The 13,041-nt window shown below is 45.0% G+C and overlaps 1 protein-coding gene across 1 annotated transcript; it reads left to right on the top strand.

Annotated features, from left to right (window-relative positions):
* The first annotated feature begins 4,413 nt into the window (after positions 1–4,413).
* On the top strand, positions 4,414–11,746 carry klf6a (Kruppel like factor 6a). The gene is made up of 4 exons (XM_020111752.2): positions 4,414–4,835; positions 6,752–7,334; positions 8,142–8,265; positions 8,880–11,746. The coding sequence occupies exons 1-4, from the start codon at positions 4,734–4,736 to the stop codon at positions 8,929–8,931; spliced, it is 861 nt and encodes a 286-aa protein (XP_019967311.1). The 5' UTR covers positions 4,414–4,733; the 3' UTR covers positions 8,932–11,746.
* The last annotated feature ends 1,295 nt before the right edge of the window (positions 11,747–13,041 follow it).

Raw genomic sequence — 13,041 nt, 5'->3', positions numbered from 1 at the left:
GTGGACAATATTGATTTCCACCCCAATATATCAGCTAACTGATTTATTTGACTCTTTTGAATGCGAGTGCACAAACCAATTCACCAGCCTCCATCACCAAACATCACAAGAGTGTCCTGACTGATTGCTGTGTCCACTGCATGTCCGCTCAGGAAAACACACATACTCACACATAAACACCCCCTCATGGGGCCCCTCTCTTCATCCTCAAGGTCAAGAGCTGCTGGGAGGCTGAGGCTCCTCGCTGACGGCCTGATGGAGCTGACACCACGCAGCCCATTGCACACACGTGTTGATCTGTCCCCAGACGTGGCCTGACAGTGGCACATAAGGGCGATGCTGCGCTAAACCGTCGGCGCATTTCAATGAGAGGATCTTGCTGCTCATGTGTGTGTGTGCGGGACAAGAATTGCAGCGAGGGGAGGATTGTAACAAAGCTGAACACATTTGCAGGCTGGACGAGCCTCAGCCGTGTGGAGTATGTAATCCAAAACCAGGCCAATGATTATCTCCCCCCTCCCAGCAAGCGCTGACTCAATTCTGATTTATGATTCGAATGAATATCGATTTTCCAGGAGCTCTTTTCCCCCCTCTCTTTCCTTCCATTTCTCCTTTTAACAAAAGAGTGAATGATGTATGTGCATTGATTTCCAATCAATTACTTTTATTTTCATTTTATTTAAGCTTGGACAAATTTTCAGTGGCCCCTGTGGAGAGCAATGCATCTCTATCAATTGTGCTGTACCTCATTACTAACCGGCCTTCTGATGGTAAGCAGGCAAATAATGAGGGGACGTTTGTTTCTGAGTCCGTCACGTCTGCTTTAACATTACTGGACCATAAATTTGTCTCTGCTTTATTTCACAAAATAAGATATATGCACACGTTAACTCCCTGTTCATGTACCACTAAGGCTTACCACATTCCATTTGCATCATGGAAAATGTAGGAGCCAGGGTTTTGTTGCTTAACCCCTACTATTGATTTTGAAACACAGCTTCACCTCTGAATGTCTGTGACTGAGTGAGTAATAAGTTGAGTTTGGGATCACGTTTCACTTTTGGTCATCCAGAGTTTGGGGAGTTTCCCCACTGGCTGTTGCTAAAACAAATAAATGTAAATATCTTCAATCAGATATCTTCTTAACTTGTTGGCATCTTATAGTTTCAGACAAAGCATTGCTATTTTCTGTAAAGACACAAGCTACACATGCACTGCAGCCCTGAGCTACATACACAATACGTGGAGGAGTCTGAATAGGTTGAACCAGGCATTACAGACACATTTTCCTGCCTTCTCCCGAGTACAGGGTAAAAGTCTGTTATGTCTAAATGAGCCAACATGAAAACAAAAAGGGTTGACACTGACTGACAGTAGGCAGAATGCAATGCAATTACATGAATCTGAAGTAACAGAGTTGGTGGATGATGGATGGATAGACAATGGCAGAAAGTGTAATACTAAAGCCAACAAAAATCATATATCAAAATAAACCCACACCAAATTTGAGAACTCGTTTGTTTTAAATTGTTACTATTGTTATTAATAGCTTCACATTAACTGCTTTCATCATATCGTCTTATACAGCACATTGCAAGTGTCATAAAAAAGTTTCCTATTAATCTCATTAGTCAGTCCATCACTGCTGATTGTTTTCTCTACCTATATATCCATTGTGAAAAATGTCAGTTACAATTTGACCCCTTCAAATTTTTTGTTTCATTTCAAGAAAAGCAGGGATATGCAAATATTTAAGAGGCTGTAATCATCCAAATCTTTGGGTATTATAACTTGACAATGACAAAGAATTTAGTGATTAGAAAAATAAATGATGACTCACTTTCTGTCAATCATCTTGACAAATCATACTAATTCCAACTGTATTTCCTGCATAATATTGAGTATCTGAGCAGGCATAAGCTGTTTCTCTATGCACATTATGAAAAACAATACAACAGTGGTAACACACAAACCCAAGTTACACAGAAAAAAGCCCTTTGAACAACTCACTGATTGGGTTGACAGTGATGCATTAAAATGGGTCATCCTGTAATTGCTCTTTCCTGTGGCTACTGGCTGGGCTGGGATTACATAACGATGATAAAGCTGCGGACCTGGCCTTCCAAGATAAAAGCTGCCATGCAGGACCTTGTGCATTCTCTAAATGCTTCATCTAAGAGGCCCTCTGAAGGAAGTGATTACTGCAGCGCTGCCCACTAATGCTCCGGCGGGACCCGTCAGTGTACGTTGTTATTCATCAAACACGTACAGTGCAAGCCTTGGCAACTTCGGAAATGCATGAATAATGAGTGGGCATATTATTGCGTGATGATAAGCCATGCATTATGTTACATTTTCATGCGGTGACAACAGGAGTTTTCACAGCTTTTCTTAATGGACACGGACTTGGTGAGTTTTAACTCTTCAAAGCAAAGTGTCCACCGAGTCCTGGAGGGACATAATGAATAGCCCCATTAGTAACATAAAAGCGGAATTCCTTTGCAGGGCTACTGAGGCCAGCTCCAGGCTTCACAAGGCATCCCATCGCCATATGACTAAATCAGATGCTATGGGTGACTAATATGGTCTCACAGCTGAGAGCAGCACAAAGGACACTCAGTTGTCTACCCGGGATAGCAGCATAAAAATACTGCTACTCTGGAGACAATGTGGCTCCTGTGTGGAAATGTTGTTTATCTCGACTGGCCATGGTGTCCCAGGTTGCGGGGCGACTCAGTCCGTTGGACTTATGCAATAGCTGCAGGAAAGAGATGCCGCTGTGGCACGCGAGCACTTCTCCACAGAGGAAATGATAAGAACAAGTGGATGACGTCGTGCCACTGCCAAATATGTGATGGAATGCTGCAGGAATGAAGAGCCATTCATGAGAGAACACAGCTGGGTGTCACCCCAGACAATAGTGGAACTATGAACTCATCATTCTACTGAAATGTGACGTTTCCTGTTTTTACTTTGATGTATGTAAGACTGAAGCATCTAAACTTTGAGTTTAACTTGCATTTTACCCTCTGAGGCTACATTTAAAGTTCGGCAACAGTCCTGAAAACACAAAAACCTATAAACATTTGTTTCCGAGACGACAGATCTGAATTCTGCTCTACAACATTTATTTATTTTAAATTCTTTTAAACTACTTCGAGTGAAGTTTATTTTCACTGTTACCTTTACATGCCTCTAAAATTACAAATTCAACTGTGCTACTGGTGCAACACCACCTGTATAATAAGCCAATATCTGTGGTATAGCTGTACATAATATTATGGATATTAGGATTTGGTTTACAGTCTTAAAAAGTAGAAAGTAGAAGTGATGTTGACTTTAAATAATAGAATGATTTAATTGAATATGATGTTGGATATAATACATAAGATCAATATGATTGATACAACATACAATACTGTAGATACAATAGATACTTTTAATTATATTGCAAACAGAATTGCAGTAAAAATCTGTTGTTTACCAACTTTAAATAAATCCCAAAAAGTTTTTTTTACCAGATTAAAGCGACCAATTCTGGCTATAAAATGTGCTAATTTTAAAAATGCATTTTCTGTATTTGTACCATAACACACCATATGAAATAGCTGCACATAAACTGGACTTGTTTTGGTAGTTTGGGTTTAAAAGGTTCACTGGGATGATTCACTGTTTGAATTTGTTGTCCTGTATCCTCACATCCTCTTTGCAGTATGTGTTCTACTCTGCAAGCTCAAACTAAGAGATGACAACCTGCTCTAGTCAATCCTTTGCCTGAGGACTGAGTTCAGGCGATCACATACTCGTCAGCGTTCAGCAGGAGTGTGTATGGATGCAGCCGGGGCAGGAGAGGTGAGGACTGACGTTTCCCCTAAACTCATGTGACACAACAATATCCTGGCGTCCATTAGTCGGAAGTGTGGCCGGATGTGCGCTCAGCCAGTGGAACTTTTCTGATGTGAGCGCACGTGCACTTTGAGCGGCTGAAGTCACCTCTGCTCAGAGACTCCAGTGTCGCAAGTGCAACTCATGACCAACTTACACACACACACACAGGGGGAGAGAGGCAGAGAGCGAGGGAGGGAGGGAGGCTGACATGTTTCCCAGCAGCAGGCCGTGGTGCTGGTGGAAGTGCAGCCGGCTCACAGGCGCTGTCTGCGGCCAAACGCTGAGACCAACGCAGGCTCCGAGAGCCTCCAGCCCCGGCATATATACATGCCTATAAATAACCGGCCAATCAGCGGCGAGCCACTGGGAGTCAAACTGGCCAATTAAAACGCGAGAAGGGACCGAATGAAGTCAGAGCGCGGCCGCCATTGGTCGCCCGTGATATCATTCGCGAGCCCTTACGCCGCTCGCCTCTGATTGGCTGCGGGCGGAGCGGAGGAAGGAAGGAGTGAGGCGAGGGAGAGAGAGAGGAGGGGGCGGGGCCCGGAGGTTTGAATAGGGAAGTTTTGCAGAGCGCAGTTGTTCCTCATCCAGTCCGCTGCGTGTCTGTCAATACGAGAGAGAGGAGGAGAAGAAGAAGAAGAAGCGAGAGAAGGACGGAAGGAAGGAGGGGGCACTGACGGAGCAACTCTGCCGCTGCTCGGTTCGCATCGCCGGGGGACCGCTCTCACTCCCACTCCCTCCGCTGGCTCTATTTTATACCTGACTCTGACACTTAAAGTGCAGCTTACTCAAGGCGTTTTGTTTTTCAACAAGAAAAAGGGGGAAACACTCAAAAAGAAAAGATGGATGTTCTACCCATGTGCAGCATCTTTCACGAACTTCAGATAGTTCACGACACGGGCTATTTCTCCGCCTTACCGTCACTGGAGGAGTACTGGCAGCAGGTGAATATGTCCACTGTGTGTGTCTGGGTCTGAGCTGCTGCTGCTGCAAAGCGGAACTGGCTGCGCTTCTTTTTTCTTCTTCTTTTTTTTTTTTGCTTTAATAGATCACAGGGAAGTTGAGATTATTTATACAATCACATCGCGTTGAGGTTGTAAACACAGGTGTTCCAGTGCGTAGACGGAGCCCGTGCGCTCACCTGACACGCTGCAGCAGTGTGTGTGTGTGTGTGTGGTGTATGAAGTTTTTGGCAGACTGAAGTGGATCAGTGTGTCAGTCTGACAGCTGGAGTCCAGCCTCTGCTGCTGCTGCTGCACCAGGATGAATGAGAGAGAGAGCCACTGCACGCTGCCTCTCTCTACCTCTCTCTATCACCAGCTCTATCTCTCTCTACCTCCATCTCTACCTCTCTCTATCACCATCTCTACCCCTCTCTCTCTCTCTGCATGCTGCTGTTGTATTTCCTGCACGATGCCCGTACCTCTGAGCTGATGCTTCCAGGATGTGAGAGCTGGTTTCACTTCCAACTCACGCTGCTGAAACGCAGGAGGAAGTAGATTCTAGCTGATTCAAACTCAGATGTAGTGTTGGCTCAGGATCAAGCCCTGCAGCTCCTAGTTTTTGTTCAAATCTTTTATTTTCACAACATAATTTGTTCTGCTTTGGATAATCTCCCCTTCCTCTATCATCACCTTTTTATCTTCCTCTCTAACTCCTGTATCCCCTTTTCTCTGCTTTGTAACATTAAGTCTAGTCAAAAACATGAACATCCATTTTATTCAAAAACATCATTTCCCATCATCCTGTTATTTAAAAGGGCTCCTCAACTTCCTGTTTTCGAGCCCCTATCTTCCTTCTTTTTCCGCTCTGTAATATAGATTCTAGTTAAACAAAATCTTTTTGCACAATCCTGTGATTTGAATGAGCTTCCCAACATGACACGATCAAATGTCAGCCATGGCCCAATCCCTCCTCGCATGAGTAGGCACCAGCACAGCTGGAAAATATTGTGCTGCAGGAGCCCAGAGGAAATATTTATTCTACATGTGCCCCGTCAGAGCCGCTGTCTCTGAGCACCCTCCTAATGAACAGCCTCTTCTGTTTTTTTCAACTTTTAACGGCCTCTGAAGTAAATTGGAGCCAGTGTTATCTTTTTATTGAGCAGTTGAGGGGGTGGTGTTTGAGTGGCTGACATGGGGAAGGATGTGATTGCATGGCAGAGGTACGCATGAGGGTGAAAGCAGCTGAATGCCTGGAGGAGGAAGTCGAGTGGCTTCCTTAAAAGGACTATCAAAATGTGTTGAGCGCTGAAATGACAATGCACGTTCTCTCAGGTGCAGCAGAGTTGGAGCTTAGGCTGGTGGCGGTGGAGGGGGGGGGGCAGCTCAGACAGAGTAAATCACATCATGCTGAGACGACTGGAACATGTTAGAATGAGATGAGGCTGGATATTGTGAGGGAAGATGAGTTTGTGAAATGAAGAAACGTGATGTGTAAACACAAATAATGGAGACTGTCCTCATCAGTTCATCCAGTCATTCATTCAAGTCTTTTAAACACCAATAAGTAGAGAAACCCAGAACAACTTCCCAGAGAGCAACAAATGTCATAACACCAACAAATGTTCAATTTACCATCATATGACACAAGAAAACACGAAATCCTCACGTGTGAGAAGCTGGAACCAGGAAGTGTTTAAATTATTCATTTTCCTTCAGCTGACTCATCAATCAATAGACAGATCATCGCAGCACTAATGTAAAGATAAGTGCAGGGATGACTCTAATGTCCTGCTGTAAGCATCTAACAAATATGACTCATGTGCACGTGCAGTGTTTTGCTGCTGTGAACCAGCCTCCTCTCTTCAGGGGAGCTGCTGCACTTCATCTCGTCTTACTTTGTGTTTTCATTCAACCAGACATGTTTGGAGTTGGAGCGTTACCTGCAGAGCGAGCCCTACGTCTCCACATCCGACCTCAAGTTCGACGGCCAGGAGGACCTCTGGAGCAAGCTGATCTTGGCCTGCGGGGACAAGGCCAAGGCCGAGTCCGACCCAAAGCTGCCGCGGGCGCAGGAGGAGGACAATCAGGACAGCCAAATCTTGGACACCAACAGTGTGAATTCAGACGCCAGCAGCGAGGCCTCGGACAGTTCTGAGGAGCTCTCGCCCACGCACAGCTTTACCTCCAACCCTCTTGGTTCCGTCTTGGTTGGCTCTGGACCTTTTAGCCCCTCCGTCATTAGCACGCCCCCGTCCTCGCCGGAGGCCAACTCGGAGCCCATCACGGTGACGAATAGCTGGGTCGCCATGCACGGCGACTTGCACTTGCCGGTCAAAATCAGGAGCGGTGGCTCTGCAAAGGGTTCGGACAAGACAGGACTCATGTGCGGGGACGCGTCTCCGGACGGCAGGAGGCGAGTACACAGGTGTCAGTTCAACGGGTGTCGCAAGGTTTACACGAAGAGCTCCCACCTCAAAGCACACCAGCGCACTCATACAGGTCAGTACAAACTGTCAAGGCCTAAATTACGTCCACTTGTGATCTGTGTGAAGGTTGAGTCCCTCCTCTGTTGCTTTCACTCAAAACCAGTTCATTCATAGAGCCAAAGAATGTTAGTTTTTATTGAGCGCTGGGTGGAAGTGCGATGAATTCAGTCTGTCATCGTAAAATACATTGTCCAGCCATTGTGTAATGTAATTAAAGGTCCACATTGCATGATGTCCTCAGCTGGAGCGCTGTGAGCATTAGCGCTGCATGGCTGAATACCTAAACTGTGACCTAATCTATCTGGAATGTGACTCACTGAGCCAGTGAGTGAGTGAGCGAGCGAGAGAGAGCAGGGGGAGGGGTTGCACATGGGAGATAAAAAGGACTTCAAACCAGATTGAGTTTCACTATGGGAATGGGGTGAATGGGTGGGGGGGCCGGGGGGCCCCAAGTGGGAGGCCTCTGAATGGTCATTTCAGTGTTTCTTACTTCTGATTAGAGGCGTGAAATTGCAAATGTTGCTTATTTCATTTTCTACACACTGAGCGTATGTTATGCATTCAGCTGCACTGCACCGCTGCTAGCAACTAAGCATGTTGCAGCAGCATAAAAAAACAGCCCAAGTGATCCAACAGGTTCAGTGAAAACTGGCTCTCGACTGACCTGTCATCAGACCTTGGCCCAGGGGGTGATTGATTTGAATGCGTTTTGAATAACAACAGAGCAGGGCCAACCAATCATTGCCCGAGCAGAGAAAACGTGCTGCATCAGTTTCAGTCCAGACTTGGAGCTTCACTCACCTGTTATATCCCCCTGCAGGTGAGAAACCGTACAGATGTTCATGGGAGGGCTGCGAGTGGCGTTTTGCACGGAGCGACGAGTTGACCAGACACTTCAGGAAGCACACTGGGGCAAAGCCATTTAAATGCAGTCACTGTGACAGGTAAGCCAGACTTGTATTATGTCTCCAAAGACTGAAGACACTGAGGCCTCTTTAGGGCCCGGTCACACATGCAGAAATGTTTGTTACTTTCTCGTCCAATCGGAAGGATTGAGGAGGCAAATCAAACATTTGCTTCCTGTGGTGGGGCAAATAACAGCGAGGCCTCACATGGAGTTCAACTTTGATGAACTTTGACCTGTGATATTGGCTTCACATTAATGTGTGTGTGACCATACCCTTAATTAGAGCTGAACTGATGACTAGCTCAACATGTGTAAATATGGGCCCATACTAGCTTACTGAAATGTGTGGATGTGGGCTAATGATAAAAACAAGTAAATTCATTGTGGAAATTTACGATCAGCTCACTTAATTTTGGAATTTTATTTTTAAAGCCCCCGAATGTCAACATCAGGCTCTTACTAAAAACTAGGAGGAGATAATTGGTCTCAATGAGCCACTTCTGAATAGGAATTTGTTCAGTTATTACCTCACGTCATTAAAAAGCATGAGTTCTACACCATTAATGTTTAAAATCACTGTAGCAAGAAGCTTCTTCCTCCGTTCAGTACAACATGTCTGACTTCCTGCCCCCCCTCTCTTCCTGTTCCCAGATGTTTCTCCAGGTCAGACCATCTGGCTCTTCACATGAAGAGGCACATCTAGAGAACAGGGCGAGCGCCGAGCGAGCGTCGCAGCGAAGGGGTGGACGTTTTTTTTTTTTTTAAGAAGAAGAAGAAGAAAACAAACGCCGACGTCTCTCCCGATCCGGTCTCTTGGTTGAACTGTCCCAGAGAGCAAGAGTAGCGGGAGTGTGTTCCAGCCAAAGCATGCTGTTTTGCACCATACTGAAACCCAGTGCCTCCGGGACCTCTCTTTGGAGAAAGGTGCTCTGAAGGTTGTCTGTTGCGACAAGAGGACAAAATCATGGATGGGGGAAGAACTTTGTTTTTCATTGAGAAGGACTTAAAACACACACAAAAAGACAAAAAAAAAGATAAAAAAGACGCAAACAGAGTGAATGATTTGTATGTATGGTGCATGATGTTTTGGGGACATCTCCCGGACAGCAGATACACTGGTACTTAAAAAAAAAACCTGTCTGAGGTAAGCATGTGTGCACTGTGAATGTCTGAGATTGGCCGCCGGGCCCCCGTGGAGAAAGAGAGCAAGGGTTTCTGGGAGAAGAGATGGATTGATGGAGCGGGGCTGGTACCAATGTGCTGTGGACTGAATGGGGTTTTCTGGGGGGAAAGGTTCCTACCAGTGTTTCCCCTGGTGGCAGTGTGAGGAGGAGGCAGGGAGAAAGTTCCTGCCCTGCCTGTCTGACACCCAGACTTAGTGGAGGAGGAGGAGGAGAAGGGGGAAGTCTCCTTGGGTTTGACTCGAGAGAAAAAGAGCATTGATGTGCCCCCTTCTGGTCTGTGACCCAGGACCAAAACTCTCCCCCTCTGCCCTCCTCACTCCCTTGGTCACTGTATGACCGGAGCTTTTTTTTTTTTGGTGTTTTTGGTGCAGCTACTAAATGTGCAATGTGTTACGTAGCCTGGTTTATTATTTTTTTACATGCTACAAAGCTCATTTGTAGTCCCAATTGTATAAGCTGTGTGCTTAGAGGTATAAAACACAACTATACTATAACTTCAGTATCATAGACAGGTGTTGCATGGTTCTAGGGTTTGTTCACTTCCTGTTTCCAACTGGTTCAGGACTGCAAATAGATTTTCTTTTCAATAAAAGTGCAGCTAAAACGCAAACGGTTTTAAATGTTACAATATTGTACATAAACGCCCCGATGATTTCCTCTTCATCTTTACGACATCATCAAACATTTCCCTTCACTCTGGTTCTTCACACGGCTGCAGACGTCACCGCTGCTTGCTGATTTTCTCCTCATTCATCCTTTGCCTTGAGGAACACTTTTTGATTTGTTTTTTTTTGTACTTTCCTTTTCTATCTTAATAATGCACTGTTGACCTTAATGGTGCCTTATGCAAGTGACTCAGCCCCGTGGCGGCGCTTGTTTTCGCTCCCCCCCTCGGGAAGTCACATTTGTTGTATGGGTGATTTGACAAGCTTGATTAAGGCTCAATTACAAATTAACTCACACCTCTTTGTGTGTAATGAAAGCTGCCTGCATCTATTCCGACGGTTAATTGTGTTAAATGTAAATGCTCCGAAAAGTACCTCTCTCAATTCAATCGCTTTTTTTTTTTCCTGCCTCTTTTGACTCAGACACAGCTCAGTTGACGTGCATCACACTCATTGGAGTCAGAACATGTAAATAAGACAAATGCTGTATGTTTAGAGCACTTAAATTCATTTATTAATGCTGTTAACTACTGTGTAGTATGAACTCAAGTCCATCACACTCGGCTCCAAGGTACAAAATAACCAGAGTAGCTAGACAACACATTGTTTTTCTCACAGTTCAGCTCATACAGTGCTGCTCCTTTTTACCCTGTATCCCTCCCCTCCACCATCACCATCCTCTGCACCCTGTCCCCCGCTCCGTCCCTCCATCGCTGCAAGTGGGACAGAAGAAAACGCTAAAGATTTATTGTAATTAACAGGCCGCAGTCGGACAGGCCTTGCCTTGTACTGCCTCGCGGTAATGAATTGCTAAAGGCTTTGTTGGCATGGAATCTGTCACAGACTGCTGACTGTGTAGGTTGGTTATTGACCTGTCTGGGGGAGCGTTGTTTTAGCCAAGCTGCAACAGTAATATGAAGAAAAAAAACAGGAGTGAGGGGGGGCAGGTGGGTTCTCTGGAGGAGATAAAGATCAAGCATCGATGTTGCACATGGAAATTTGGCCCCCCCTCAAAAAAAGAACGTCAATGATGTTATTTCCTAAAAATCTTTCTTCAATTTTTCTCACTGGAGGTGGATGGATACTGGACAGAAGGTGGAGACCAAAATAATTGTAGGGATTACACTTATTACTGCTTCAGGATACAGTGATCAGTGCCTCCGCTCCAGATCAGTGACCTTGCTGCTGGAATTTTCGATGTTGCAGCAAGTCGCACTGTGGCGTGTTCCAACATATGGATTTCAGATCAGCGAGGTGAAAGAGACACGATGAGTACAAACTTGAAACTGCTTGCTCCGATAGATTTGGGAGTGCTGGCGATGCCTTTTGTGGGCAAAGAGAAGGAACATCCATTCTGGGAAAGCAGCAGCCAATACTGTTCAAGTGGTAATTGAGCCTTGATTTAGCCCCATGTTTGCTCGCATCTTTCACACTTTCCATCATCCTTTTTCATCCCACTACTCCTCTGTCTCACACACACACACACACACACACACACACACAGCTCTTTGTTCTCAACTGAATCTTTGTATAAAAAGAAAAAAAAACAACTTTTGTAAAATTGTTATGTTTTTGCTTTATGAAATTTTTATTTGAAATTGTTTTGCAAAATTGTTATATTTCTGTATGAATGTATTTTTTATTGGAATAATAAGAAATTCTTATCTGACTTTGGCTCGTGCTTCATTATTGTGAAAGCTTTTTTTTTTTTATCATTATTTGTTGCCCGTGGGAGGTTTGCAGCTTGTTGAGGGCGAGTGGCTGCATTTCAGCTGCACCCTGCCCTCCGGTAATACGGACAAAATTAGATTAGGGTCTAGGGTGTGAGCAGCGAGGGTGCATATCTGACATTTTGAATTTGTCACTTAAAAAATGCATCAGAACCGCAAGTGTTTACCAGAGTCTTTGTGCAGCAGACAGCTTGTGTTAAACGGTTGTACCTGCTGCTGCTGCCAGAAGCACTACATGGCCTCACCTCCTCCTGACTTGTAAACACCAGCATGAAAATATCTCTCCTCGAATGAGCAAATTGCATCTCTGGAGAAAGTGTTTGCTAAACACGGAAACCTGACAAACGTCGCTCCCCGTAGCAAACATTCAGATCTAGCGTTTTTAGGTTTTTTTTCTCATTTTGAAAAGTTTCTGTGAAAATCTCTGCAGTGGTTTCAATCCTGAAAAACATCTGACTGTTCACTCCTTAGAGCTAGCTAGCTCTCATCAAAGCACTATAAATAATTTATCTCCATCGCTTACAGCCCATGGCATTTAATTAGAAAGCCCGCTTTTCTACATTTGTAAGATAATTACTCTACTTGACACAGATAATGATACAAAACAGCAGTGGATAAACCAAAAGAGCCCTACTTTAAGTTACAAACTAACAAGAAAATAAGATATATACATATAAAAGGGAAAAACCAACGAGCTCTCTGCTCTCCTGCTTATGATGCTGATGACCTAGAATGGGCCGGCAACTTATTAGCTCGTCTGATTTCCAGTAAAAGCCCTGTGGTTTATAAATGAAGCTTCGCCTGCAGTTGGTAATTAAGCTCGCTCTAGAGAACCTCCCCGCTTTGGAGTGGTGAAGAATGTTTTTTGCAGGGGGGGGTTCGCCTAAAATTCCGCAGCTCCTTGATCTCCCCAAAAGTGCCCCACTTGATTTGTAGACTTCAACGAGGAACAACGACGACGAGCAACACGACCCGCAAAAAAGTCCAAACTCCTCACTTGACCCAGAGAGAGAAATCTTAGAGGCTCCGATTCTTTTAACCTCTGAAGTCGGAGTCGGGCAAATGTCGCGTTTTACTTCCACGCAGCTGAATCACATCCTGACGAGAGATGGGGAACATCCCCTTGTGAAGTGGACCATCATGGATAAAGTTTCTGGTCAATGTGGCACTAAGTTCAGCATTCTTTCTTTGATGTACGCAGAGTGCACGTCCTCCATGTGCTTTCCCACATCGA

Source organism: Paralichthys olivaceus, chromosome 17 (genome assembly GCF_024713975.1).
Source record: "Paralichthys olivaceus isolate ysfri-2021 chromosome 17, ASM2471397v2, whole genome shotgun sequence".
Taxonomy (NCBI): Eukaryota; Metazoa; Chordata; class Actinopteri; order Pleuronectiformes; family Paralichthyidae; genus Paralichthys; species Paralichthys olivaceus.
The sequence above is the reverse complement of the archived record's forward strand: the minus strand, read 5'-3'. Positions and strand labels throughout refer to the sequence as shown.

Coding starts and splice junctions, on each gene's coding strand:
- klf6a (XM_020111752.2), top strand. CDS start 4,734: ATGGATGTTCTACCCATGTGCAGCATCTTTCACGAACTTCAGATAGTT. Junction 7,335..8,141: donor ACACCAGCGCACTCATACAG/GTCAGTACAAAC, acceptor ATCCCCCTGCAG/GTGAGAAACCGTACAGATGT. Junction 8,266..8,879: donor AAATGCAGTCACTGTGACAG/GTAAGCCAGACT, acceptor TCCTGTTCCCAG/ATGTTTCTCCAGGTCAGACC.